The sequence below is a fragment of the Balearica regulorum genome, chromosome 4 (genome assembly GCF_011004875.1).
Source record: "Balearica regulorum gibbericeps isolate bBalReg1 chromosome 4, bBalReg1.pri, whole genome shotgun sequence".
In the NCBI taxonomy this organism is placed as follows: Eukaryota; Metazoa; Chordata; class Aves; order Gruiformes; family Gruidae; genus Balearica; species Balearica regulorum.
Window position 1 is genome coordinate 46,198,143 of NC_046187.1, and position 26,921 is coordinate 46,225,063.

General features: G+C 38.1%; 1 protein-coding gene across 1 annotated transcript; it reads left to right on the forward strand.

Moving 5' to 3' along the window:
- Nucleotides 1-29: 29 nt before the first annotated feature.
- Nucleotides 30-26,780, forward strand: TRAPPC11 (trafficking protein particle complex subunit 11). The gene is made up of 29 exons (XM_075751943.1): nucleotides 30-531; nucleotides 1,560-1,729; nucleotides 2,191-2,261; nucleotides 3,123-3,237; nucleotides 5,868-5,967; nucleotides 6,711-6,784; nucleotides 7,011-7,107; nucleotides 7,946-8,079; nucleotides 8,380-8,527; nucleotides 9,371-9,464; nucleotides 10,815-10,894; nucleotides 11,036-11,114; nucleotides 11,208-11,262; nucleotides 12,686-12,831; nucleotides 13,943-14,004; nucleotides 14,105-14,237; nucleotides 14,854-14,984; nucleotides 15,502-15,657; nucleotides 16,148-16,335; nucleotides 16,998-17,146; nucleotides 18,695-18,816; nucleotides 19,478-19,597; nucleotides 19,958-20,023; nucleotides 20,122-20,278; nucleotides 21,865-21,973; nucleotides 22,720-22,811; nucleotides 23,703-23,836; nucleotides 24,224-24,391; nucleotides 25,806-26,780. The coding sequence occupies exons 1-29, from the start codon at nucleotides 328-330 to the stop codon at nucleotides 25,848-25,850; spliced, it is 3,399 nt and encodes a 1,132-aa protein (XP_075608058.1). The 5' UTR covers nucleotides 30-327; the 3' UTR covers nucleotides 25,851-26,780.
- The last annotated feature ends 141 nt before the right edge of the window (nucleotides 26,781-26,921 follow it).

Here is a 26,921-nt window from a genome sequence, read left to right on the forward strand (position 1 = left end):
CGCCGATTGGTCGTTTCTGCTGCCCTTCCGATGACCGGCTCTGGCTTCCTGAGGCGGTGGCCCTCCTTCGCCCCGCCTGCCGACGCTTCCCGTGACCCGCGGTTGCTCCCGGCTGGCGTTGCCCGGCGCCGAGCTCCAGCCCGCGGTGGTGAGCGGCGTCCTGGGGGGAGACGGGCCCGACGCCGTGTCAGCGCCCGGCGGGGCAGCGAGGAGCTCCCGCAGCTGGGGGCGGGCCGGGCCGGGGAGGAGCGGCCGGCCTGGGCCGCAAAAGCGCCGCGCTGAGAGCCGCCCTCCTGCCGCCTCGCAGGCCGCCTGCACGGCAGCAGGATGACCCCGACGCAGTGGGACTTCCCGGTGGAGCTGTGCTGCCGGCCCATGGCGTTTGTCACCCTCACCGGCTTGGACGTGGTGTACAACGCCGTGCACCGGGCCGTGTGGGACGCCTTCTGCGCCAACCGGAGAGCCGACCGCGTCCCCATCTCCTTCAAAGTGCTCCCCGGCGACCACGAGTACCCCAAGTGCAGGACGAAGGTAGGGAGCGGCGTGTGCCCCTTCTGCTCCCCGTCTTGGCGGGCCCGGCCCCTCACGGGATTCAAGCCTCGGCCCGTGCAGCAAAAGTCAGCGGCAGGCCGGGGGGGAAGGATGCGGGGGTTGGTGGCTCCCTGAGGGCACGGGCCCTAGCAAGGGGCCGGTCTGATCGGCCGGGGTTACAGGCAGCTGAGCAGCACTCGTTCTGCTTAACGCTCAGCTGGACTTCTGCTGTCCCTTCCCTCGCTGTTGGAGGGGAAGTGTGAGAACTTGAAGCCTGAGGAAAAAACTGTTAGGGCTAAGGGGAAGCCAAGGGCGTTGTGACACAGTGCTGTGGATGCACAGGAAACCAGGGTGCCCTAGCTCATAAGCCAGAAGCAGAAAAAGCCAATATGATTTATTTTTTGAAGTACTTGCTGTTAATTTACTCAATATTAAAGCATGTTTGTAAAATTTGAGCTTTAATGAAACCCAAAGTTTAACCGAAGAAACTAGATATTAGAAACTGGTGTATTCTGAAAAAGAGTAAAGCCTTTAATTCAGTGGAATGCAGCAGAAAGAATATCTCTGCTTGACTTTCTGCTTTGCAATGACAGTTAAGAAGCAATGCCAATACATTTAACGCTTGGAAAACTATATAATTCTGTGATGCTGGCAAGGAACAAGAATGCTAACAGATTTCTCCAGGCTCTGTTTGAGCACCCCTGAAGACGTCCTCTCTCCCTTTTAATATAAACCTAATTTTTCATGAAGGTGTATGAAATATGCTTCTGAACTTGACCTTTCTCCAGTCTACCTGGACTCTGCTGTCCTATGTTGCTGATATCTCAGGTATCAGGCCCTAATGCCAGCAAATGAGGTGTATGTCTTACTTGATAGGAAACAAAGGCTTGAGGGAAAGAATGTTAAAGGAAACATAATAAACGTATCCACAAGTAACAAGAATATAGAGGCAATTCCCCTTCTCGTGCTATGCTAAGAGGCCTGTAAATTGATTTGGTGACTTGCTTTAATAACCTCAATGTTTTCAGAGGACGTCCTATGAATGGTATATTCCAAAAGGAATCCTGAAGACTGGTTGGATGAACAAACACCTGAATTTGGTTCCAGCACTTGTTGTGGTGTTCTATGAACTAGACTGGGATGAACCGCAATGGAAAGAAAAACAGTCGGAATGTGCTACTCGAGTTGAAATTGTCAGGTAGAGTTTTTTCACTTGGTTCATAATGTACTACAAGCTAATGGTAAATGTGAATTGCAGAATCCTTTTTGCATTCTAAGATATATGAATATATTATTTTTTTCTTAGACACAAATTAAGGGGAACTTGGACTTTACTTTTGGGAGTACAACTGCCAGTAAAGAAACTTTTTTTTTTTAAAATGGTTTATTTTTAAAAGCTATTTAAGTAAAAATAGCCCCTGAAATTTTGCTTGCTAAATTCAGCACAATTATTCTGTCCCATCTGAACCAAGAAGAGAACACAGCATTCTGTGGATGATGCAGCATGTTGTTGTGTTTGGTTTTATTTCTTATATGGCAGTCTTTCAATGCTTCCATCTAGACTGAAATATTTTTTCTTTTTTTTTCTTCATTTTTTTTCTGATTACTCACAAATAAGAAGTGAAACCTTGACACTATGCTGTGGTGTTTTTGTTTTAGGCAAAGTTTGCAGGGAAGAAACACAAAAGTCGCAGTGGTTTTGATTCAGAAAAAAACACCGTTGCCTCCAGGTACTAAATCTCTGTATACAGTTGTGATCTCATTTTTCAGAAGGCCTGATGGCTGACTATTGTTTGTCACATTATCTGCAATTCTTAATACTATGTCATCTACATACTTTGAATACATTGTGGCTTCAGGAAGGTGTACAAATGGAAAGAGTGCTCAGGGAAGTTGACCCTAAACATCTGATACTTTTATCCTTAACTTCTTTCTCTTAAGTCCAAGTCCATCTTTTGATACACAGTAGCAAAAATGGTTTGCTAGTGTAATACATGTGACATGCCTCCTTGTAAGCAAGCTGCATTTTAAACCTTGCTTCAGCTCAAGAAAAGCTGTAAAAGCAATGAGAACTTAGAAGAAGGATATTTGGTACCTACAGAAGCCTTGTAGTTTGACTTGATTTTAAGCAATAACATTTTGGAGTCAAGCAGAGCTGTGAAATGTGGTGTGTTTTAACCTTCTGTTTCTGTGGAACTGCTGCTTCAGCTGTAGCTGTGTACTTTCTAGTGTCTGGCAAGCTGGGGTTTTTTTGTTTTGTTTTTTCTATACCTGCTATATATGTTTGTCTTTTCTGGATGCTATTGTATTTCTCAAGACACATGATATTTAATTCTGTGAGAGAGATTAAAAACTTATCTCATACTTGTAGCTTAGCTAGCAACAACCTGCTAGAAAGTAGTAGCTAGAAAGTTTCTGCAATGTGTTCTACTGGATGAAGCATGTAGAACTCTGAAAGAAGGAAGAAAGAATGTGATCTTAGTTTTATCTGTATTAGATTTTTCCATACCTTGTACTCACCAAGCTTTTACAGGTAGTTTAACACTGCAGCGCTGCATACTGCTTACTTGTGCTTTCCTTGACTTCACTAGGGGAAGATGTTATTGCATCAGAGAGGGCAGCGGCTTTGTGTAATGCTTGTGACCTTTCTGGAAAATCCCTCTTTGTACTTCCACACACCGATCATCTTGTTGGTTATATTATAAGGTAAGTGACTGTAAAGCACTGTTTTGCTCTGTTTGTTTACAGGGATGTTGAGAGAGTTGATAGGTTGGGATGTCTGCTATGTGGCACGCTTCTTTTAGACCAGCAGTGAATGTTTTATCTGTTTGCTGGAATTCTTCAGGTTATTTTGCAACCTGATGAATTCCACACAGCTCCCCTTTCTCTGTGAGGCTGAGTAATGACTGTCAGAAATATTGCTTTTGAAGAAACATTATTAGATATCCCAATATTTTCTCTACCTCAAGTTGGGTAGAGGCAAAGTGGGCTTTTCTGCCTCTATAGGGGCTTTGGCCCTGCTAGTTCAAAATCATTTTCCCTAGAAATGTTTTGTTAGGTGTAACTCTGTATTAGCAGGTCTTTGCTTTTTTTTCCCTTGCTGTATAGGTATCTATTTATGCTAAGTGGCATTTATCTGGTTGCAAGTATTATGTCTGTCATTTTTTACATTTCTCATGCTTTTTGTTTTAATATTTACAGGGAGTACAGCTTCAAATAAATTATGAAAGCCTTTTAAAAACGGAACAGGGAAAGGAAGACAGTCTCGTGTAGACCTAAAGAGAAGGGCTCAAACTATAGCAGATCATGGTTTATTAAAATTAGTTTTCATTTTTGCAGACATCCTCTGGAAAAGGAGGGGTCATCGTCTGAGAGACTAATTCTTCCTTCTCTCACCCTCGTGTTTATATATAAACAGTAAAGTTCTCAAAATAAATCAATATTATTGTATCCGTGCTGCTCATAAACACCTACTAGAATTGATCAAAATAAAGTAACCATTCCTTTTAGTTTTTCATATTTTGCTCAGTGCTAAGGAGGGCATGTTTACTGCATGTTAACTAGCATAAGCCTTTGCAAGCTGCATATAGTTGCATTTTGATGTGTGATTTGCAACTGTCTCCAAGTTTGTGAAGATAAGGCTATATCATTAGGGATTAATAGCTCTTAATGCACATTTAAAAAAAAAAAAAAAGGTGTTTGAGCATATAATCATGTCAGAATTCCTGATATTAATCTTTTTGTTTTGACATTTTAAATTGAAATTTCATAGTAGTAAAAGAGAATATTTATTTTTTTACCCCTTGGACTGGCTTGTCTTTTCTTATACAGCTGCAATATACTGCTAAAATAAGTATGATAGATTGACTTAATTTATCTCGTCTTCCTTTTGTGACTGAACTCATAGTTAACAATTGCTCTGCATTGGTCAGTCCTGTTGTTTTCATCACCGTCCTCTCTGTGTGACGAGCAGAACACGAATTTTGATCTGCCTTAGTCAAAGTATGCAGTGATGTCTTTTTGGCTAAGTCACAGAGTTGGTGCGTGCATCAGTGCTATTGAATGTATTTCTCTCTTCAATTCTGGTCTTGTTCTAGTTGATTTTACTCCTTATAATTTGATCGTATAGCATATGCTTTTTAGATCCTCTTCAGCCTCATACTATATTCAGTGTTCTGGGCCTTGTTGTCTTTCTCTTCCCCTTTGACTTTCCATTGGGCTATTTGTCTTGCAAGCACAAGTTCAACTGTTACCCCAGCAACACAGGTAGCCGTTGATGTTTGGACACAACGATGAAACCTAGTCTGTGCCCTCATAATTTTATTTACTGCTATTTTTTCCTTCTCACTCCTCCCCCCACAGTCCAGCAAATAAGATTGTGACCTATTGTCTTGGTTTTGGTTGGGAAAGAGTAAATTTTCTTTCTAGTAGCTGGTATAGTGCTGTGTGTTGCATTTAGGATGAGAATAATGTTGATAACACACTGATGTTTTCAGTTGTTGCTAAGTAGTTGTAGTGCTTACGTTAAGTCAAGGACTTTTCAGCTTCTCATGCCCTGCCAGGTGTACAAGAAGCTGGGAGACCACAGCCAGGACAGCTGGCACAGGCTGGCCAAAGGGATATTCCCTACCATATAGTGTCATGCTCTGGATATGACTTGGGGGAAGCTAGCTGGGAGGCAGGTTGCTGCTTGGAAACAGACTGGGCATCGGGTTTTTGGTTTCTTTTTTTCTTCCGGACGTGGTGAGCAATTCCATTTGTGCATCACTTGTTTTATATGTTAGTAGTAGTAGTATTATTATTCTCGTCCTTTGTTATCCTATGAAACTGTCTTTATCTCAACCCATGAGTGTTTTTTTCCATTGTCCTCCCCATCCCCTTGGAGGGGGGAGGAGTGAGCCAGCGGCTCTGTGGTGCTGAGTTACCAGCTAGGGTTAAACTATGACACCTGTTCAGACTTATCCCAGGAGCCTCTGCAAAACTTGCTTGTTTTGACTGAGGCATCTCTTTAATTTCTGTTGCCTTGCAAAACCCTAACAGCTTATTCTGAGACTTTCGTACTTTAAATACTAGATTGTTGTGTGAGAAATCAATCCATAAGGCTCTTGAATCTACTTGTTCTACTTTGTGCTACCCCCGTGTAAGGGTTTTTGTGAAGAATTTCTGTCTGCAAACTCTTACTCTCTGTGGTAACTTAAAGAAGAGTTTAGTAATATGTCAAGCTTCTTTTGCCAACATTAAAATAAGCATAGTTGAAAGTAATTTATTCTGAAGATCTGCAGATTCTTTGTATGTGGGGAAAAACTTAATGAAACTTACGAGCAACTTTGTTGCAGGTTGGAAAATGCTTTCTATGAGCATGCACAAACTTACTATTATACAGAAATACGAAGAGTTAAATCTCATAAGGAGTTCTTGAACAAAACCACTCATCAGGTAATGTTATCCTTTTTTTGAAATGCTGTGCAAGTTACAGTGGATGTTAAAACAAGAAAATAAGAGTTGTTTGTTGCTAAAATGTTTTTATTGCCCCCCCCCCCCACTTCCAAGTTGAGATACCTTCTCTCAGTACAGAATGTAAATCAGGTTTTATTTTCTGCAACTTAACCTTTTATTTGTTTTTGTTCTTACATTCATTTGTCTTCCTCACATCTTCCTTAGAGGAAGAGCCACAGTCCAAAATTGAAGTTCTGTGATTTAAAAAAAAATCTATATGGGTTAACCTATTTAAATGTAGTATCTTAACAAGTTGGGGGAAGTGCTTCCCTTAGAAGCTCAGAAGTTAAACTTGCCCTTGATGTAGCTTTTGCTTTTCAAACTGTTGAATATCTGCTCAGACACACAATGTTCTGTTGCAATTGCCAGCTTCACTCTTGGAAACTGGGATTCATGCGGTGAGCTACAAATGAACAGTCGACATTGCTGTTGTAGAGATTTTTGGGGTGTTGTAAAGCCTCTCCCCCATTCCAGGGTAAAAGGCTTGGAATAGATTAAATCTGTTGAAAGATCAGTGCTGCATCACTGTGGCAAAGAGCACTATTAGGAAACAGTTGCATAGTCAGTTTTTCAAGTCAACTGCTACATTATGTAAACCTCTGAAATCATCACCTGTATCTGCTTTGTAGGTAACAGGTATGTTCAGATGTTTGTGAATGATGTACACTGGTTGTGTTTTGCAGCTTTTATTTGTTAGACACCAGTTCAAAATAGCATTCTTCAGTGAGCTGAAACAGGATACGCAGAATGCTCTCAAGTAAGACTCATGTAATCTTCCGCCACCTTCTCTTCCCTAAATTACTGCTAAGCCATAGACTATGATAAATATTTTCCCAAATGTTTAAATAATTTTGCATGTAAGGGGTGAGTTCTTTACTGGGAAGAACACTCTGATTGGAAGGCTGTTTTCTGCTGTCAGAAATCCTGTTCTTAAATTATATTATCTTGTATGATTTAACTCTAATTTAAGTATTCCTGCTTAGAAATTACAGAACTGCCTACAATCTTGTGCATGAATTGAGGGCTCATGAAACAAACATGCTGGAAATCAAGACCATGGCAGGATTTATAAACTACAAGGTAACAAGTGTACTTCTAATCTTCGACAACCTTTACTTAAAAAAAAAAAAAAAGTGGACGCATCTTTAATGTGTAAAGGTTTAAAAATCCCATTTTGTATTGCTCTTAAGGAAATGGTTTAGAAACAGCTATCAGTGAAATACCAATTACACTCAGACTTGCAAAGACTTCTGAATTCCACATAAAAAGATGCTTAGCTGAAGTTTGGGAGTATCTTGAAGGACTGGAGTTCATTTGAGATGCAGTCATCTGAAGACTAGGCTCTCTTTAACTCGCACTCTGTGCAGGGGGAATGAAAACAAGGGTTGCTTGTTCCTTGAATGTCTTTTCTCTTCTTGCAAAGCTTAAACCAGTATAGTTCAGCTAGTGCTTGTTAGGAGGAGGAAAGTAACTCTAAGAATCAGACTGTACTTCTGTGGTATTTTGGGGCTTTTACATAAAACAAAACTATCCCACCATTTAAACAATCCTGGAGTTGGACTCCATCAAATTCCATTTGCAGACTGCAGACTTCAAAGATAATGATCTTCCTAGTGGCTCTGCAGTTCTGTCTTGAATTAGGCTGTGAGTTACGCACTCTTCCATTGACTTGAGGGAGAAGGGGAGGAAAAATAACATTAGTGGAAATAGAAGACCACATGGTTTCAGGTGTAGTATGTTATGGTTTATATCTGTTTTTCTCCCTCTGTTTTCTATGCTATTTGAGCTCTTCAGAAATATGCCAAGTAAGTATGGGTGGTTTTGTGAGTGGCATTTTTGGGTTGGTTTTTTTTTTTAAAGCTAATCCTTAGCAACCTAACACAGTTTTTTTTTTTCCTCTTATTTTGATTTCTTCTAGATCTGTCGCCTCTGTTTTCAGCATAACACTCCACTGGATGCAATTGCTCAGTTCAGGAAACATATTGACTTGTGCAAGAAAAAAATTGGCAGTGCAGAATTGGCTTTTGAGCATGCTGCCTGGATGTCTAAACAGTATGTTTTTGCTTAGTAATGTTTCTGGTTTAGTTCTTATATAACCTTGTGAAGTTCACTGTTATACTTGTCTAGGCAAGATATGAATTCTGAGATATGCTAGATCATAAAAACTGTATGCTGTTATTCTATTTTGCATTGCTTATTGACCACTTTTCTCTGGGAATGACCAGGGTATGACACAAATGCAGCTATAGAACTTAGATGCAAAAATTCAGAGAACTATCATCTGTCTTAAGTGTACATTTCAGTTCAAATTGCTGTTCTGTACATAATCTTGGTTATGAATTTTTTTAATAGGTTTCAGGCTTTTGGTGACCTGTTTGATGAAGCGATTAAGCTGGGATTGACAGCAATTCAAACTCAGAATCCAGGTTTCTATTACCAGCAGGCAGCCTACTATGCACAGGAACGGAAACAACTAGCAAGTATGCTTTGTAACCATGATGTAAGTTGGGAGGGGAGAAAATGCTTTGCAAATAACCAGATAGTAAATTAGCTAATGTTTTAGTCTCAAATAGTAGTGGAATAATCTGCAATATATGTAAATGAAAGCAAGGAAAGGATATGTATTCTTGTGATGCTTACTGATGTTGCAAGTACTTATGTATTGGAAAAGTTCCTCCAGAATAAATTTGTTAGTGTTTATTTTATTACAAGTAATTCTGACACATTTTTAAAATAATTCTAAAAAATAGTATACTTTCTGCATCTCTGGATACTCAAAAACTTAATGTTTTTCTAGTATATTTTTCTATACGTGCACTGTATCTGGTCACTTAGAGGAAGCAGAGGAACAGGAGCATTAGTTTTAGTGTGGGAGAGTGTGTTGTTGGTTTGGGGTTTTTTTGACACTTGCCTGGCACAAAGGGTTGCATGGAAAACTGATCTCTGCAGTCAATTAAACATACATGCTAATTATATGTAGCTACTCTCCAGCTGATATGTCATGATTATTTAAAAATGTCTTTGTTCCTATTGGTGCTGTTTATTTGTTGTTCTTGGATTATCTTGTTAGGAACTAGTTTGAGAAAGGATTACCCAATTGTTCTTTAACAGTACTTAAGATGAATGAAGGTAAATGAAGTAGGATGTCAGACTGAACGAGAAGTATTTAAATGTTTGGGTTTCCTGAAGTACTGTTTTTATACAGGTGGCTGGAAAGGCTATGTGATTTAAAGCAAATTTCTTTTTATGTGCATGTGTATTGCAGCATCAAATCACTTTTAATGCTTTAAAATGAAACATGAACTCTTTTTTTTTTTTTATTACTGTATTTGCTGAATTACAGTCCTCTGTGATATATCCAAATCCGGATCCCCTGGAAACTCAAACCGGAGTGCTTGACTTCTATGGGCAAAGACCATGGCGGCAGGGAATATTAAGTACGTTTCTGTGTCTTGTATCTGTGGAGTTTGGACAAACTTTTAGCTGCTGATGCTGCCAGCTGACTTAGTGGGCATCAGCATGTAATCCCTTTTCCACTGAGGCAGATGCAGGGCTGGGACCCCTCTCTCTTGTTGGTTGGTGATGTGACTTCAACAGGTGTCAGTTGGAAGCACAGGAAGTGTGTTTAATCTCTGTAACAAATAGGAAAAGGAACCTTAGGTTCATGCAAGATCAGGTCTTCAGCAAAGATGCGTAGGCCATGCTGAAGCTCTGCTGCCACTTTGTTTCTGTCACTGCCTAAGCTACCTCTAATCAGTGTGCTGCAGAAATGCCTGACTGCAGTGAAATGCGCTCCTGGGAAGAGAGGTTGGAAAACTGGATACAGCAAAAGTAATGATGTCCCTGAATGCGATTTGTTATAAATTCATCCTGCCATCCATACTGTATGTTGTCATGAGTTCCCATCTACAGTTGACACTTTTTTTCTGAAAAAGCTTTTTGGATTTCAAAATGGATTGAGAGGGTGCAATGACGAGATTTTAATCTAGGAAAACCACAAATTCCTTTCTTAAGGAAGATGTTTTCTCAGAAATTCGGACTTTGAATGTACAGCTGTGAGCTATCTGTAAATACACATGCAGTTCTGAGATCTTCATTGTTGACTGTGGTTTTACTTCCCTTTCTCCCTTTCCATTTGGTCTCCTATCTTTATTCTCTGCATATCCTTTAGGCTTAGCCACTTTATCATTGCCCTCTTTTTAAAGACTACTTCATTTACTGTAAATACAGTACTGTCTAACCTCTTTTTATCTTCAAGTGTTAGTTTTAAAATCAGTTAGAATTTACTGCCAAAGTTAAACAGTTTAAGATGAAGAGAAACTTTACCTGTTAATATATTAAGGATTTTTGGTTCCAGCAAGGGTTTATAGTCTTTTAAACCATACAGTTCTTTATATGTTGGTGTTCTCTACTGCTGGAGAAACATAAGACAAATTTGTAGCCCTTTTTCTTATCTGATCTCAAGTAAGGATTCAAGCTTAACATATGTGCTTAAATGTTAATAGATGCAGTCTAAAGACTAGGTTGTCTTCCTGTAGTTTGTTATTTTTGGGTAGCTTCAGATAACAACTTTTAAATGAAAGACACTTTTTCAAGAATTTCCCTTCTGGAACACGGAGGATGGATGAGTTCTTAAAGCGATATATCCATCTCCTAGGCAAAAGAATGTTTAAGAGTCTGAGTGTGCTTGAGTTAGAGCTTGCATTGCATATAGCTCACCACATAAGTAATTCCCTTTGGGTCTGGACAAAATTCTGGTTTCATGGATTTTTCATTGTCTTATGCAGGCTTTGATCTTTCTGATCCTGAAAAGGAGAAGATGGGGATCTTATCCCTACAGTTGAAAGAGAAAAATGTCCTTCACTCGGTAAGCTGTATTCTAAAAAAAAAAAAAAAACCAACCCAAACAAAAAACAAAAAAACCCCCACCAAACCAAAACCAACTCTTTTCTAACATTGTCCTAGTGTTTGCATATATAATGATATCAGTAATGGTTTTATCTGCTAGGAGCTAATAATCACTTTGTTGAGTAATGCTGTCGCGCAGTTCAAGAAATATAAATGTCCAAGAATGAAAAGTCATTTGAGTGAGTATAAATAATCAGATGCATTTTTAAAATTAAATTAATTTTGCAAAGACTTTCAGTATTGATCCAGAACACTTTTATTTTTTTTATCAGTGGTTCAGATGGGAGAAGAATATTACTATGCTAAAGATTATGCCAAAGCTTTGAAGTGAGTACCATCTATGATTGCTTCTTTCACGTACTATTCTTTTCACTAAGCCCCCATGTCTTACTGCTATAGAACAATGTTGGAAGCTTATCTCCAATATGCTCCTTGTACCTGGATTTGATTGAAGCACAAGCTTTGGAGTCCACAAACTCCACTTATGTTAAAGAAAGCAGTACAGATATGATGAGTCACTTATAGAGTAGAAAGACTGTGCTGTAAGCTGTTGTGGGGACTTGCCTTATTGGGCAAATATTATTTATTTCTGGCTCACTCTGTGTCTGTCTTTCTCCCAGAAGTGATTTCTGAAACTTGCTTGCTACTGCAGTGCGAATATAGTTACATTTAATTACAAAATTCAAAAAATATGGAAGTGTAGCTGAATTTTAGTTTGGTTTATATACCAGGGAATTATCATAAGGAATTAATTTTCTTGGTGTAGTTTTCTGCTATTAATGACTACAGAGAGGAAAGCTTAATGCTGAGGTGCTGAGGTACAGCTACCCTCTTTTCTGAAGGATGTGTCTTATGCCTAGTTTCTTAACTTTGTCTTTTTAAGGTGAAACGGAGTCAAGGTCATGTTAAGTAGGAGTCCTGCAGTGTTTTCACTAATTAGGTTTCAAAGATCACATGTTGTAAACGGAGTATGTTTGAGGTAGGAGAGATGTGTTTACTGTTGTTACTAGCTGACTAGAAGCTATGTGAAGGAGAAGATAGGCTAGGATAAACAGATCAATTTGTATCAAGCCTAATTTTTATATGAACAAGCATTTCTTATTTATGTTTAGGCAGATTTTTCTGTAGTAGGCAGAAATTTTTGTCTTGAACAGTTGAACAGAGTTTAAAAAAATCACTTCTGCTTTGCTAGTAATAGCAACTATTGCTCAGTATTAAAACCATATTAAGGTGTGTAGTTTTGTCTGACAAATACATGTATTGTTTGTAGATCTTTGAAACCCTTGAAGGGAGCAGGGGATAGGAGGTAGGAGGGACAAGAAATAGGTCAGCTTAAGGAACATTTAAATTCTTTAGTTTAAAAAGGGACTTTACTGTGGCATTTTGGTTTGTTTTTCTTAAAACTTACTGCATACTCAATAGTAAAGAATATTTTTAATGTGATGCTGGACTGAGACTCTTCTGTCCAGTTGCTTTTTTGCTAGTTCTTTATGTGAAAACAGGTGAATTTTCCTGTTGTTCTCTGGTGAAAATTGCTCTAGGCTGAAACAGAAAATTCATGGAATAAATTGTTTCTTTACAATCATGCTGTTTTCAGTAAATCATTGCCGTGTGTAAACAGTAGGCTTGACTTTAACCTAGCATTTGTATTAGTGAAGATGAGTTTTGTTTAATGGTGCCAAATAAATGTAAGCTTCTAAAAAATATTGCTGCGTATAACTTTTTTTCTCTCAATTTTACTGTGTTGCAGGCTCTTGGATTATGTCATGTGTGAATATCGCAGTGAAGGATGGTGGACTCTTCTCACTTCCATATTGACGACAGCTCTCAAATGTTCATATCTGATGGCCCAGCTAAAAGATTATATAACGTACTCTCTAGAGCTACTGGGCAGAGGTATCCCTTAAGAAATATACTCAACCCATACAGAAAAGTACATGTATTTGGAAGTCTGACAAATCATTGTCAGATACAGTGCTTACAGTACTTCAAATGACTTGACTACAAAGTAACTGTATACCTGTGCTGAATTTTTACAACCTTCTCTCGTATGCTGGAAGTTGAATTTTCTTGCTCTTTTATTATAAAATTCATTGCATTCAGATAGACTCTGTCAGGATATCTGAGGCACAGAGCTTCACTTGAGACTGTTCGAATAATGTAAGAGAAACTTTCAGAGCTTTGGTGTGGGGGAAGAACACTTTTTCTGGCAAGTAACAAAGCTAGCACCATTTTTCTGGACTTTAAAAATCCCAAATGTGCTTCTCAGACTTTTTACTAGAGCTCTGCTGATGAAATACACGTGGTGTGTTTTAGGGAACAAATGTGACATAGGGTGGCTGCACAGTAATAACGCAAGCACTCTGCTTTGTGTAATGTCTGTGACTTGACACTGCAGAAATAATCCTTTTGTGCCCTAAATGGCTAATGAATGCCACTATTAGGGTAGGTGTGGTAAAAATGGGTTTGCATCTTCTGTTAGCTGGCCAGGCTTCTCTGATTTGTATTAAAGAATAGCCAATGAGACAAACCCACCTTTCTAAGAGAAGAGTGCTTATTTTAATTAGTCCTTTTTTCTTCCTGTCACCTTCTCTGGTCGTTGTTTCTAATATTATCTGAGCTTCCCTCTCTGCATGTTCCACACTCTTCTACCATTTCTTCCTTTTTTTAAACACAAATAACAAGAAGGTATACGCATTAATCTTGTGGAGTTTTCCGCCAATAAATTATGAAATGCTTGTCTAACCAAAAAATACTTTACTTGGTTCCAGTGGAAGTAAGAGGAAACACTTGAAATGGGGGAAGTTCTAAAAACTGAATGAGTCCTTCGTTACTGGTAGATGGATGTTAGAAATATTTTTTCCCCCAGAATGTCATGTGGTTGGTTTTGGGTTCTTTTTTAAAGATGCAATCTAAAGGAAAGATTTATTTTTAAGGCAAAAAAAAAAAAAAAAAGTAAGAGGACTTGCTTCTGTCTTGTAATCTTTGTTTTTGTTCTGTTTGCTAGCATCTACTCTTAAAGAAGATCAGAAATCTCGAATAGAAAAAAATCTGATAAAAGTTCTAATGGTAAGTGGCAAAACTCCTATTACCCTTTTAAATAATCTTGAATGGTCAGTGTTTAGTAACCTTCTTTTATGGTTATTTGTAATCTTCTATCTGAATGCAGAATGAAAGCCCTGATCCTGAACCTGATTGCAATGCTGCTGCTGTGAAAGCATCACAAAAATTGTGGGCTGACCGTGTTTCCTTGGCAGGCAGTAATATTTTTACGATAGAAGTCCAAGATTTTATACCATTTGGTAAGTAAGAAAGCAAATTTACACTTGATTATAAATTTTGATGTAGTTATATCTTGAAAATAACTAATTAGGAAAAAATACAAAGTGTGCATTAAAGCCAGCAACACTGAAACTCTTGTTTCAGCACTGCTCTGTTCTTCTATATCAGTAAGATAAGTCATGAGAAAAGGCAGTGATCTCTATCCCTGATATGGATTACTAAAGAAGAATCCCTTGCTTTTTGAAAGGCTTCTGCCACTCCAGTGTGCTTTGAAGTAGGATTCTGAGGAAAGAGGGCAGAATGTGGGCAAAGTAATCCTCCCATAGAAAGGCAGCATGAGTGAGCATTAACTACAAAAGTAGTACATCTACGTGTACAGGATTCATTTTTTTTCTGCTGGACATCTGCCTCTCTTCTCCTCTGCAAAGGTTTCAGCCAAATGCTGAAAAGTAGCTTTCTGTGACAGGTGTTAGTAGGCAAATATGTCCCGCTTACATACAAACCAAAGTTTTAAGAATATACACAGAACAATTCTTACCACAGTTATTTCAAGAGTGTGCTTCTGGAGTTTAATGTTGTATTTTGATGTGTTTAACACTTAGTACTTTTTTTTTCCCGTTTTTCTTTTAATTCCAGTGCAGTGCAAAGCAAAATTTCTTGCTCCTAGTTTTCACGTTGATGTTCCTGTGCAGTTTGATGTGTACTTGAGAGCTGATTGTCCTCATCCTATCAGGTTTTCTAAGCTCTGCATCAGTTTCAATAATCAGGTAACTATGTTCTATCTATCGCTGACCTAGTGATAGAAGCCTATCATAAGAATAGAATAATATCTGTTAGCGTTTTTAAACATAAAAAATTTAAAAGTTCTTTCCCAAAACTTATGTTAATACTGAAGTTGGAAAAGTGGTTTTTCTTTTTTGCATTATCTATCACTTTTGACAAGTATATTGATACTGTGATAAAACTCCCAAATATGGCTTGATTAGTTCATCTGTCATTATCTCTGCCTTTCTATGAAGGTCTCCAGGGTTTCAGAAGGATCAGTTTAATGTCTTATTTCTCTTGATGTTCTTGCCTGAAGTTACACTAATATAATGGATATCTTGTGTTAATGAATTGTCGTAATTACTTGCTAAATCTAACTTCAATAGTGTAAAAAGTAGCAAGAACCCTGTAGTTTGAATCAGTAACACAGAGCCTTAACGCTTGCTGTGCTACTGTTAATCTCTGAAGATGTATGAAGTCTGGATTTATCAATTTTTTTTCCCCACTCCTCTGTTGTAGGATTACAACCAATACTGTGTGGTAGAAGAAGCCTATCAAAAAAGTGATATCCTAGAACAGTCATCGCAAGGAACAATGTGCTTAGTCCCTGGCAAAACGAGAAAGTTCACTTTCAAATTTGTTGCAAAAACTGAAGATGTAGGAAAGAAGATTGAGGTTTGACAATATTTTAATTTTTTTTTACACCTTTATTACTGTTGCTTACAAAGAACTCAAAACTACAGAACTCTAGTCTGGCACCAGTTAGTAATGTCACTGCAGTTCCAAATGTTTGAAAGGGAGTAAAATTTTATTGACAATGCCAAAGCAAAAAAAAAAATCACAGAAACTTAAGTATTGCTTCAAGTTTGTTTTTGTTTTCTTATATGTGCAATACATATTAAAAAAAGAGGGGGTGGTATAGCACTGTGGGAGGGTAGGAAACTACAAAATACTCCACCGCACACACATGAGGACAGATACTTTTCCCACCACTGCTTCATTAAATGAAATCCTGGAGTGGTGAGGTGTCTTCAGGCTGCAAAGCTGCCAGAAGCTTTTTGGTGATACACATCTTTATTGTGCTTGTATGTATTGGAAAACTATATTCTTACAGTAGGTGATCTGAGAACAATTATCACTACATGTTTAAACTTGTGTCTGTCAGATCACCTCTGTGGATTTGATCCTGGGAAGTGAATCTGGCAGATGTGTGATTCTGAACTGGCGTGGAGGAGGTGGAGATGCTGCTTCATCTCAAGAAGCATTGCAGGCAGCACGTTCCTTCAAGCGAAGACCTAGGCTTCCAGACAATGAAGTGCACTGGGACAGTTTGACTATTCAGGCAAGCACTATGTGAGTAAAAACTTGAAAATACATATAACGTATCATTGTGAGTCTCCTGCGAAGTCCCGATCGCTCTGCCTAAAAGAAGAAGAAAGACTTGTTGGGATTTCTTTAATATGAGCTTTTTAATGTCTTGTCTTAACTGGGGATAAGATAGGTACTATCTTAATTCTTAAGGACTTTTGAAGCTCCAGATAGCTAGAAGTGCAGAAAAAGCTTGCACTGATCTCTGAGCATACCAAGTATGCTTTAGTTCTCCCCTTCACCTAACTTTGCTAGGCAGACTTTTCCCATATTTTGTGCAAACTAGGAGGTGTTATTCTTTCTCTTACAAAAGCCATCACACAAAGAATCCCTAAGCAACTGCATTGGAAAATAATTATTAATAAATAGGCTAATACTAATTTAGATGTATTCACAATAATTAAATCTGATTGCTCTTGGTGGGGATGCTTTCTTCTTTCAGAACATCTGAACCATTAATGCTTATTACTGGGGTTCCAAACTGTTTTCATAGAATTGTTCACATCATGTTGCTTTTCAAGAGTCTCACATCTCCTACTTGAATAGGCCACCAGTTGTCAGAATAGGCTGTTTTAATCTCCTTTAAGCTAGTCTTAAAAACGTGTTATTTAAAAAACGTACAATAACTGAGGTTTTTTTTCTTAAAGGATTATTTCTAGAGTGCCAAACATTTCTGTTCAGCTCCGTCATGAACCTCCTGCCCTGACTAATGAAATGTATTGTTTGATTGTGACAGTCCAGTCACATGAGGAGACAGTGGCCAAAGATGTTAAGCTTACAGCAGGATTAAAGCCAGGTATTTGGGGTTGTTTTCTTTTAATCCAGCAGTCTCCTAATTGACTCCTTGTTTTTGATGCAATACAGAGAAATACAGTAAATGGCTCTCCTGCTGTAATTAAGAGCCAAACCAAAGTGAAGGTTGGGAATGATGAGATACAGTGGTAAGAACAAGAGCTAACAGACTCATTCAGTTATGGTTACCTTAACCACTGCTTGTCAATGGCGTTTATGTGGGTGTGTTCAAAAGATAAATCTTTACAAGTTTGAAAGAAAACATGCAGGCTTTTGTATTCCTTTCTAACCTTTTATTTAATTTGCTCATAACTAAATTTTTCATTTCCCAAGAGAGAGATCTTTTTCTTGCTGAGATGAAAGCATTAGACAATGCTAGATAAATTTTTTTCCTAAGTATAGTCTTTGTGGGTTTTCTCCCACACCCATCCCTGCTTTTTTTCCCCACCCTGGACAATGTGGTTTGGTTTTTAAACCACTTGACATTTGGAGGTGGTGGTGAACTGAGATGGTATTCTTTCAAATGAAAAGGAAAAAATGCAAATATTATATGTTTAAGTTCTGGTTAGCTGTATGTAGTTATTGCTGACAGTTTTCAATATGTGAAGTCCAAATGTCATACTCGGTAAGCCTATTTGTAGCAATTATCCTAAAAGGCAAAAATATTTTTAAGCCACTAGTATGTGAAATGCAATATGTGCTGTGTACTCTGAAATAAAACCACATTCCCAGTTGTATGGTTCATTAAAGTCGGTGGAGCGTTCTTTAAACTTATTTAATTGGAGGTTTGGGCTTGGCTCCTAAGGCAGTGCTTAATAGTCAGTCTTGATTTTATTTTATTTTTTTTCCCCTGCTTGATCTTGACTCTTGACATGCGATAATGCAAGGTCAGTGTGGGCTTCCTGATTGCATTAAAAGAACAATTGAAATTTGACATTTCATTTACAGGGAAGGTGATATATTTTCCACAGTTGCAACTCTTTGGCAAGATGCTTTGCTTTGAAAATTATCCAACATGATTTTAGTAATGCCGTTATTCTAGTCAATTTCTGACTGGAGAATGGTGCCATTTAACATCTATATATTTGTTTTTACATTTTTCCAACGCAGGTTTGGAAGAACAGTTTTTAAAAGATGCAAAATCATTAATCATTCATCTCTTGAAAACAAGAATCACAGAACAGTGGAACTTCCTTTTTACCTTATATAGAGTACTAAGAAAAACTTGGATCACGTAATAGTGTTGTGTTTTGTATATTGTAGGGAACATGTAGATATGATTTCTGATTTTTGAGGTTGTTTTTTTTTTCTGGCCTAAATGGATGAAACAAAAACCTTGCCGGATGTGAACCTTCCAACTTAAAAAAAAAAAACTTAAGGTGTTATCAAATCTATGCTCTGTGGTGCTTTTGAAAGATTCATTCAACCAAATGAATAATGTTAATTCCTCATGTGTTTCTTTTTGAGATGAATATCTTCTTATTTTTAGTTATTGCTCTTATGCTTTAGTGACGTAAGCCTGCGTGGATATGAAGACTGTTTTTAATCCTAGGGCAAGATGCCAACCTGACTCAGAAAACTCAGGTGACGCTTCATGGAACAGATACATGTGATGACTCCTTTCCTGCACTGCTTCCTGATATCCCTGTAGGAGACTTGCAACCAGGGGAAAAGGTGAGGCTTAAAACCTCTTGATATCACACTTAAGAAAATAAGGATCAACTAATAAAAGACTCTCACACAAGGACCTATGTTTCTTTTCAGATATGTGAACCGATAAATGACATACAGCATATTGTGCCTATTGTTTACTTGTAGTTTAGTATTGCTTTAGCTAGATCCCCTTTTGGACTAAATTTGGGATTGAGGTATGTTCTGGGATTGATGATACAGCTGGTAGATAAGAAAGTAAGGAGGCTAATCTCAACTGTTCATTAAATGCACTGCCTAATGCACAGTAGATAATAGTAGTCAGCAACTGTGATCAGCATGGTAGAGGATCAAATATGCAGGTGTTGCACCAAACTGAAATTGTGACTAGTAACTCAGAAGTTGGGTAAATCATATATTATACAGTAATGGTTCTTTGCTCATCTTTTACTTAACAGTACAAGAATCAGTAGTGAAGCAGCTGGAGCTGTGCTACTTTGATTAAAATAATTCACTGTGTGATTAAGGTCATGCATTATAGGAGATTCTTTATGGTCAAAATAATACCCATTCTACTATTGCCTTCTTGGACCAAGTAAGATGATTAACAAGTTTTGGACAGCTCTAGGCCTAATTAATGTAATTTAGGTATAGCTTGGCTCATCCTGTCTCCTTTATTTTGCAGCTGGAAAAACCAATATACATTCGTTGTGGAACAGTCGGTATAAGAATGTTCCTGGTTTACGTTTCTTACTTAATCAACGCTATCGTTGAGGGGAAAGAAATCCTCTGCAAGTGTCACCGGGTAAAGATGCACCAAGTGCTGGAGATACATTCATGAAATGCAAGAATATTCTCAATTTAAATGCTGTAATTCCAAGTCTCTTAGAAGCCTTTCTAGTAGATAGAAAAAATGCTAAATCAGCAGTATGGTAGCCCAATTTAGGTTGAGCAGTTTCATAAGTATAATCAGAAGAAAAGTTTTCTATATTTATTCTTAAATATCTTAAAGATACATTCTGCCCTGGGGGAGGACTTGGTTAAAATGATGATTAAATGTAACTTTACATTAGTAACCTTTGTCATCAATAGCCAGGTCTGAAACTGAATATAACTTTTTCTTTTTCCCCCCTTCCTCTTCCCACCCCTTTCATTACCTATGCAGGATGAAACTGTAACCATAGAAACAGTATTTCCTTTTGATGTTGCTGTCAAATTTGTCTCCACAAAGGTATGTGTTTGAAAAGTTGTTATTTTGGAATCGTGCCACTTTCAGTAGTTGCACCCTGTTCAGTTAGAAATAGCCAGAGTTTGTGTCTGTCTTGACAGTTGGAGCACTTGGACAGAGTATTTGCAGATATACCATTTTTACTGATGACAGACATCCTGAGTGCTTCTCCTTGGCCTCTCACTATTGTAACCAGCCAGCTACAGCTGTCAGCTTCCATGACCCCAGTAGATCAACTGGAATCCTATGTGGAGAATGGTAAGTTTTCTTAGATTATGCTTTCTATCAAGAGGATATTTTTTGCATAAGTTGGGAGTAAGAAAGGGGGACATTTTAAACAGCATATGCTTATCGAACTCTAGTACTAAGCAGCTTTCTTCCATTTATAGTTGCTTGCCAGAACACAACTTAGGCAGCAGTAGGCTTCAAAATGTAGTTCTGCTTCACTAGTTCAAGTAAATAGACTTGAATGATAGATGGTGACCAAAAGTCTAAATATAGCAGACATAAGGGAAAGCACCTGAAAGTACTTCTGATATGCAAATTGTTAGATATCCATATGGAAAGATACTCAATATTTCCAGTGTTTATGGGCTAAGTATACTTTCTGGAATGCAAACGCTTTACCATGTGATAGAGGCAGCATCCAAAGGCTAAAGTGATCCATGATTGCAGTCATGAAACTGAAAAAATCTGAAGCTAGACAGTGCAGGCTATAAAGAATAGTTAGAAGTAAGCATTTTTTTTTTTTTTTGGTACTAACATACTTAACTTTTTTTACATTTAAGTAATATCATCTTGCAGATCTCAACCTTTAAGAGTGTAGTATGTTAGCTTTAAAGCCAAATAAATGGAGTACTTGGCAGTAGAGCTGATCCAAAATCTTCCAAGAAACATTGTTTTTGCATTTGCTGAGTCAGAGATGTGAAAACGTGTGTATTATATCAAAACTTGGAATAAAATGAGGCAGTCTGGGTGGCTGCCTGATTGTGGAGCACCTGTCCACCCATGTAATCAAGGACTCACAAGACTCTAGTTCATCTGTAAATTCAAGGGTTACCTGGCAAAAAGCAATTGTTTCCTAGGTCCTTTATTTTTCAAACTGAGATTTCATCTTCAGCTCTGGTCCCTTGTGCTTCATGGCTTCTGGTTGATGCTCCTAAAGAACTAACTGGCAGGAGGTATGAACCCCCTCCAGATACCAGCTATTCATCTGTTTACCTTTTGGATGACTTTTTTTTTCCTTGTAAGACTTCATAAAGATTAATGATTAATTTTGAATGACTAAAACATCTATTTTCTTAGTTCTTTTCTTAAAAATCACTCTCTAAATGAAAAGGTACTCTTTTTTTCCCTTAGTTCATTCAAGTGGAGGAAAAAAAAAGAAAAAGAGTGAAAACTCAAAGCCAGTAGATTTTTCTTGTGTTCCCTCTCATCTGTTTGGGTGGGAGAGGAGAAATGTCCATGTTGTCTCTCATTTTTAAAATGAAAATTATCTTATGCTGGTGTCTTGGAATTTGCTGTGGGAGAAGTGTAGAATTTGAGTTAGCGTTATTTTGCGCTTTTTTGTGTATGTACACTGAATTTGCAATGACTTGTTCTCTGTGTACACAAAGGACCTTATAATGCCATTCAGAAAGTAAACTGTCATATTTGTCACCCTTTCATGTATTCGCATACTTTGCAATCTTTATTAAATTTATATATTATGTAGGTATACTTTGCAAAGCACTTCAGAGGCCTTTCTGGCTCAACACTTGTGTTTGTGTCATATTGGATTTTTAGACTTGGTGGCTTCTGCATTAATGATTATGCTTGAATTTTAAACAAAATCTTGCTGATAGTTGTTTTACAGACAGGTGAGAGTGCCAGTGAGTGCTTTTGCCTTCGATGTCCTCCAGTTACTAATACTAGTGGAGTGGCAACTGGGTGCTATATCATTTCCTGGAAGAGGTAAGCATCTCTTGGGCTGTATGGGGAGAGGAAATAAGTTGGTTTGGCTTTAGGGATGATGGTGAGTTGGAGGGGTGGTTTTTTGGTGGGGTGTGTTTTGGTTTGGTTTTTTTCTTTTTTGGTTTTGGATCTTCCCGTAGCAAGCACTGTCAGGACTTTGGACCTTACTAATTACTGCTTAGCTTGTTAGACTTTTGATTTAAATATGTATTTCACTTAAGAGATAAATATTATGTGGTTATGATTTTAACATTCCATGAAGCTTTCAGTTTTGTAAGTGACTTAAGATCTTAAAAGAAGTTTTGTCATCTTCTGCTGCCTGTTTTTTTCCAGTCATGAAATACTTCCCTTGAGAAGCTAGATCAAAGGAATAGTTTTGCAGTAGTAGAAACTAACAAACTTTTTTAAATGCGAAAACTGTTTTCTCACCCTGGATTGTGTGTTTATGTATTCACTCAGTTTTCAAAGATAAATGTTGAGGTATATCTTTCTTCTAGTTGGCTTTTATTTAGTTTTAGAGCTGTTTAGTTTTCTTACTTGCCTTCTGCTATTTTATCTCTATGCTATGGCACTTTTTTGCTCACTTCAAACAATCCAATGTAAGGATTTGTGTTTTTTCTTTCCACCACTGAAATTGCTACAATTTTAGTTTAGTCACATAGAAGTGATGTTCTTTCGGTTTACTTGCTTGATACTTTATGTTGTATAACTTTTAAACATGGTCTGTGTATGACTTTTTCCTGCAGAAGTTCACCTGTGGAAAGTGTACCTGTTGTTAGTACAGTCATCACTCTACCACACGTGATTGTAGAGAGCATTCCCCTCCATGTTAATGCAGGTAATATTGGCAACATGTATGTCCCAATTAGAATTTTTAGGACTGCCAAAGTTTTACAGCATCCAGAGCTTGCATTTACTGTACCAAAAGACAGAAAACTGGTGCTGGATATTTGGGAGCTAGTGAAAGAAGCTGTATCGTTGCTTAGACTGCCTCAAGCCTTGCCCCTCTTTCCCCCCGTTCAATTCAAGGGAAGAGCTGGAAGGTGGTTACATGAATGCATTCTCTTAAAAGCTGTCAGTGGATCGCCCTGTGTTACATGGCAGCACAGAGGCCAGAGTTACCTCTGCCGATGCCACCTTCCCGGTAGGGTTTTCTAGGTGCCTGTGGCAAGAATTGTTCCATCCACCCCCACCCTGGCTGCATCCCAGGAAAGAAACAGCCTGAAGAATTGGAGCTGCTTGTGGGCAGGTGAACTGTTTCTCTTCTACCGCTTCACCCGCACAAGAGCAGAGGGGGAGTGGAATGCTTACTGAACTCACAGAATTCCTATGCTTTCCTCAGTTTGGTTTTATTTGTACTGAGATTCTTCCACCATCTTTTCCTGTTATAGTTTGAAGGAGCTTTGTGACAGTATCTGATAAGGCTTTGGTAAGCTGAAAATACCCAGCAGCAACCAAAGTGACTTCCTAGTTAGCATTCCTGGACAGTGTTAGCAGTTGGGGGTTTTGTAACTAGATGTTGAAGAAGTGTTATTGAAAAGTTGTAATGAGGTTGTGTTCTGTTCTTTAATCTTTTTCTGAAAAATCTTGTCAGAAATGTTTTAGATGCCTAGTTGTGTGGGGGTTTTTTATTCAAACTTTTCACTGTTTTTTGTGATAGATTTTCATTTTAAAGTTCCACACACAAAAAATACTTTTGTATTTGAGATTACTTTCTTTCTTTCCAAAGATCTGCCATCATTTGGTCGAGTCCGAGAATCCCTACCTGTCAGATATCACCTGCAAAATAAGACCAACTTAGTCCAGGATGTGGAGGTGTCAGTGGAACCCAGTGATGCCTTCATGTTCTCTGGCCTTAAACAGGTACAAAATTGTCACGTCTACTGATCCTGCTGGCTTATCTGGTAGTGAAGAATACATTGATTAGACTTACAATGATGTGCAGAGAGAACAAACTTATTGTTTTATAGATGTTTAAACCTTGGGAAGTTCTGTCTGGAAGAAGGCATGGATGCAGACTCCATTTAAAGAAGGGCTAAATGGAAGCCTGGCTAGAAGCTATTTGTCATGTTGTTTATGGCTAACATGGTGTTTCAGTATGGGAGTAATAGTTTAGTTAGAATAGAAAAGTAGTTGCGTTCTTTCCAAGGTCAGAAAGGAAATGTTGTATAAATAGAAAGTAAACAGAGGACTGCTTTTGGTCACAGAACTCATCTATGTCTGTGGCTTTTTTTTCTTTTCTTTTTTAAGATCCGATTAAAAATCCTTCCTGGCACACAGCAGGAAATGTTATACAACTTCTATCCTCTGATGGCTGGATATCAGCAGTTACCATCTCTTCATGTGAACTTGCTGCGGTTCCCAAACTTCACTAATCAGTTGCTCAGACGATTCATACCAACGCACATTTTTGTAAAGGTAAGACTGTGAGAAATGCCTTGTGCTTAAAGGCTCCCTGCGGGGCTGCTCGGTTTTTGGGGACTACCACCCCAGCTCTGCTCAAAGCTGAGTGTTTCTAAGCAGACTGAAATGGCCGGCATGTAATGGTTATTTGGTTTGAAAAGTCTTGGGTTCTGCACTGGTGTCATCAACTAAAATTCTGAAGAAATATGTTTACATGCAGCAGGTATTTGGCTACAATTAGATGAACTAGCTGAATGTGCTTAGCCTGTCCCTCTTATTCCATGTCTTACTCTGTAAAATGAGTTTAGAGTTGTCTGTATTTTGAGTACAGTGGAGTAAGCTAAATGTAATGAAATACTTTAATACCGTAATTTGTAGCACTTCTGGAAAAGAGAAGTGTTTGAACAACTTGTGTGATAAGGTTCAGAAACACTGTAGCAGCCCACACCTCCCTTAAATAACTTCTAAAAACACATCCTCTCAGTGAATCACTCAGTCTAGATTTTTTCTTCCTAAGTCGTACGACTCTGAAGACAACAGGCTGCTTTTGGCTTTTTAAGAATCATTGAAATCCAGTTGCCCAAAACAATGCCGCCTTGTTCCACTGCTGCTGTCTCTAGAATATTGTATTCACTTTTTAGTCAGACTCTTAGCAAGCTAGGAGCCTGAAGAGTTTGTTTGTATGACTTGAGGTGGACTTGTTCAGACATCTGTAATCCCGTTTCCAGGAAACAAGCCTGGCGTTCTTTCAATTTTCTTTTAGCCAAAAGAGATAGATAGGCAGAATTTACTTTTTGCATATGCTGTCAATCAGTAGCTCTTCTAGATTGGTTGTCAAGATGTTCTCCTAAGTCAATACAAAGGCTTTTTCCTCAAAAGCGTGGGTTCTCAACACTCCTGTGGAATCTCTCAGGCTTCAGAATTCTTTGCTTTTGCTTTGGAGTTGTCAGAACGTCATAAAACCTTATTGTAAGGATGCCTTTTCTTTAAAACTTCCTCCTCACTCTCTCCCATTTCTAGTGATTCTGCTTAAAATTCTTCCAAGAAACTGTCAGTCTCCTTCCTGTTTTATGCATTGATAATTACCAGCTTTTCATACTGCAGTAATACTCGGAACTCTCATCAGCCAGGCTTTGTGCTAAGCTGTCCAAATGTGGATGGAGATGCTCTTGACCTTTACCAGGGCAGTTAAGGAGCTGGGGCCTCTACTGAGTACTCACAGGGCCAAACTGAAGCTTCAGTTGGAAGTCCTCTGTGTTTATGCTACTGGTGGGAACCACGAGAAGTAAGGATAGGCTTAATGCTGCACTTGTGTGCTGGATCTATATTGATCAACACAATGTATTGCAAAGTCAGTTTCAGAACAGCTTTGGTCTTCTGCGGTTTTTGTTTTGTTTGTTTTTAATTCTCTGTCTTTATTTTCTTAAAGCCTCAGGGTCGTCAAGCAGATGATAACTCGATTGCAGCTGCATAACTTTGAGACCTGTACCTCTGCACTTAAAGAAAATGGGATGTTGCACAGAATATGTAAAGCTCACTTTGGAAACATGGCTTTGATCAAACCATAAGATTTACATTTTATTTTTAAATTACAACTCTTAGCAGAACTAATGTTTTAAAAACCTAGTCTTTCATAGACTTTCTTTAAGGAATAAACACATGGGGAAAACTTGGTGCTTTATTTAACAGAAACATTCTTTTGAAGTTAACTTTGAATGTCAAACTCTTAGAAGTATATTAAGGCATATTAAATGTCTTGAGTATTTAAGAGAAGAAATGCTAATTTGTTTGACCAAAACAGAAAGACATTTTCATAACTAACAGTAAGTTGAAGTGCAAAGTTTGTACTTACTATTAGAGACTTACAACATTGAAACTGATCATCCTGTACAGAAGTTTGTTCTGTGCCATTTGTGTTGAGGGCAGAACAGGGTGTGTAGTAGCACAGTAAACTACAGATGGTTACGTTGTACTGTTGGAATTGAGCGGCTTACTAGTTCTTTAAAACCATAAATCTAAAAGGCACTATTTCTTCTGGGTAAGCCATACATCCAAATTTGAATTCAGCAGCTAGTTTAATGAACAGAGAGATTCATTCGTAACAGTTGAACTATCCAACCTGAAGCTGATATGGTTTTGGATTATTTTTACACACACAGCTTCCAGATTAAAGGTAGTCTTGGTAGTCTCCTGCTGTGTAAATTTAAGAAATGGACATCCTACTGTTGTACAGCTCTGGATGAACTGGTGTTTAAAATACAGTAAATCGTGTATATAGAAAAAAAAAGCATTGTGAAAACTTCAGTCGTTCAACTTTCTAAATAATTACATTTTGATTGCTTGGGAAATACCTTATTTATTGTCAAAGTGAAGTTCTAATAAACAGCTTGTAACAGAGTGCTTCTGAAACTGTGTCCTTAATTGCATTGTTTTCACAGCTGTTGTTTCATAACTCTGGTCTGTCTTGTGGGCTGATACATTCATTTATGGCACTGAAGTCCAAAATAACAGCTGTAATACTTGGAGAAAAGTGTGAGAGAAGCAC

Excerpts from the sequence above, each read along its gene's own strand:
- TRAPPC11 (XM_075751943.1), top strand. The coding sequence starts at position 328 with ATGACCCCGACGCAGTGGGACTTCCCGGTGGAGCTGTGCTGCCGGCCC. Across the intron at positions 12,832-13,942 it reads TCTAGAGCTACTGGGCAGAG|CATCTACTCTTAAAGAAGAT; the intron begins GTATCCCTTAAG and ends TCTGTTTGCTAG. Across the intron at positions 17,147-18,694 it reads TACAGCAGGATTAAAGCCAG|GGCAAGATGCCAACCTGACT; the intron begins GTATTTGGGGTT and ends TTTTAATCCTAG.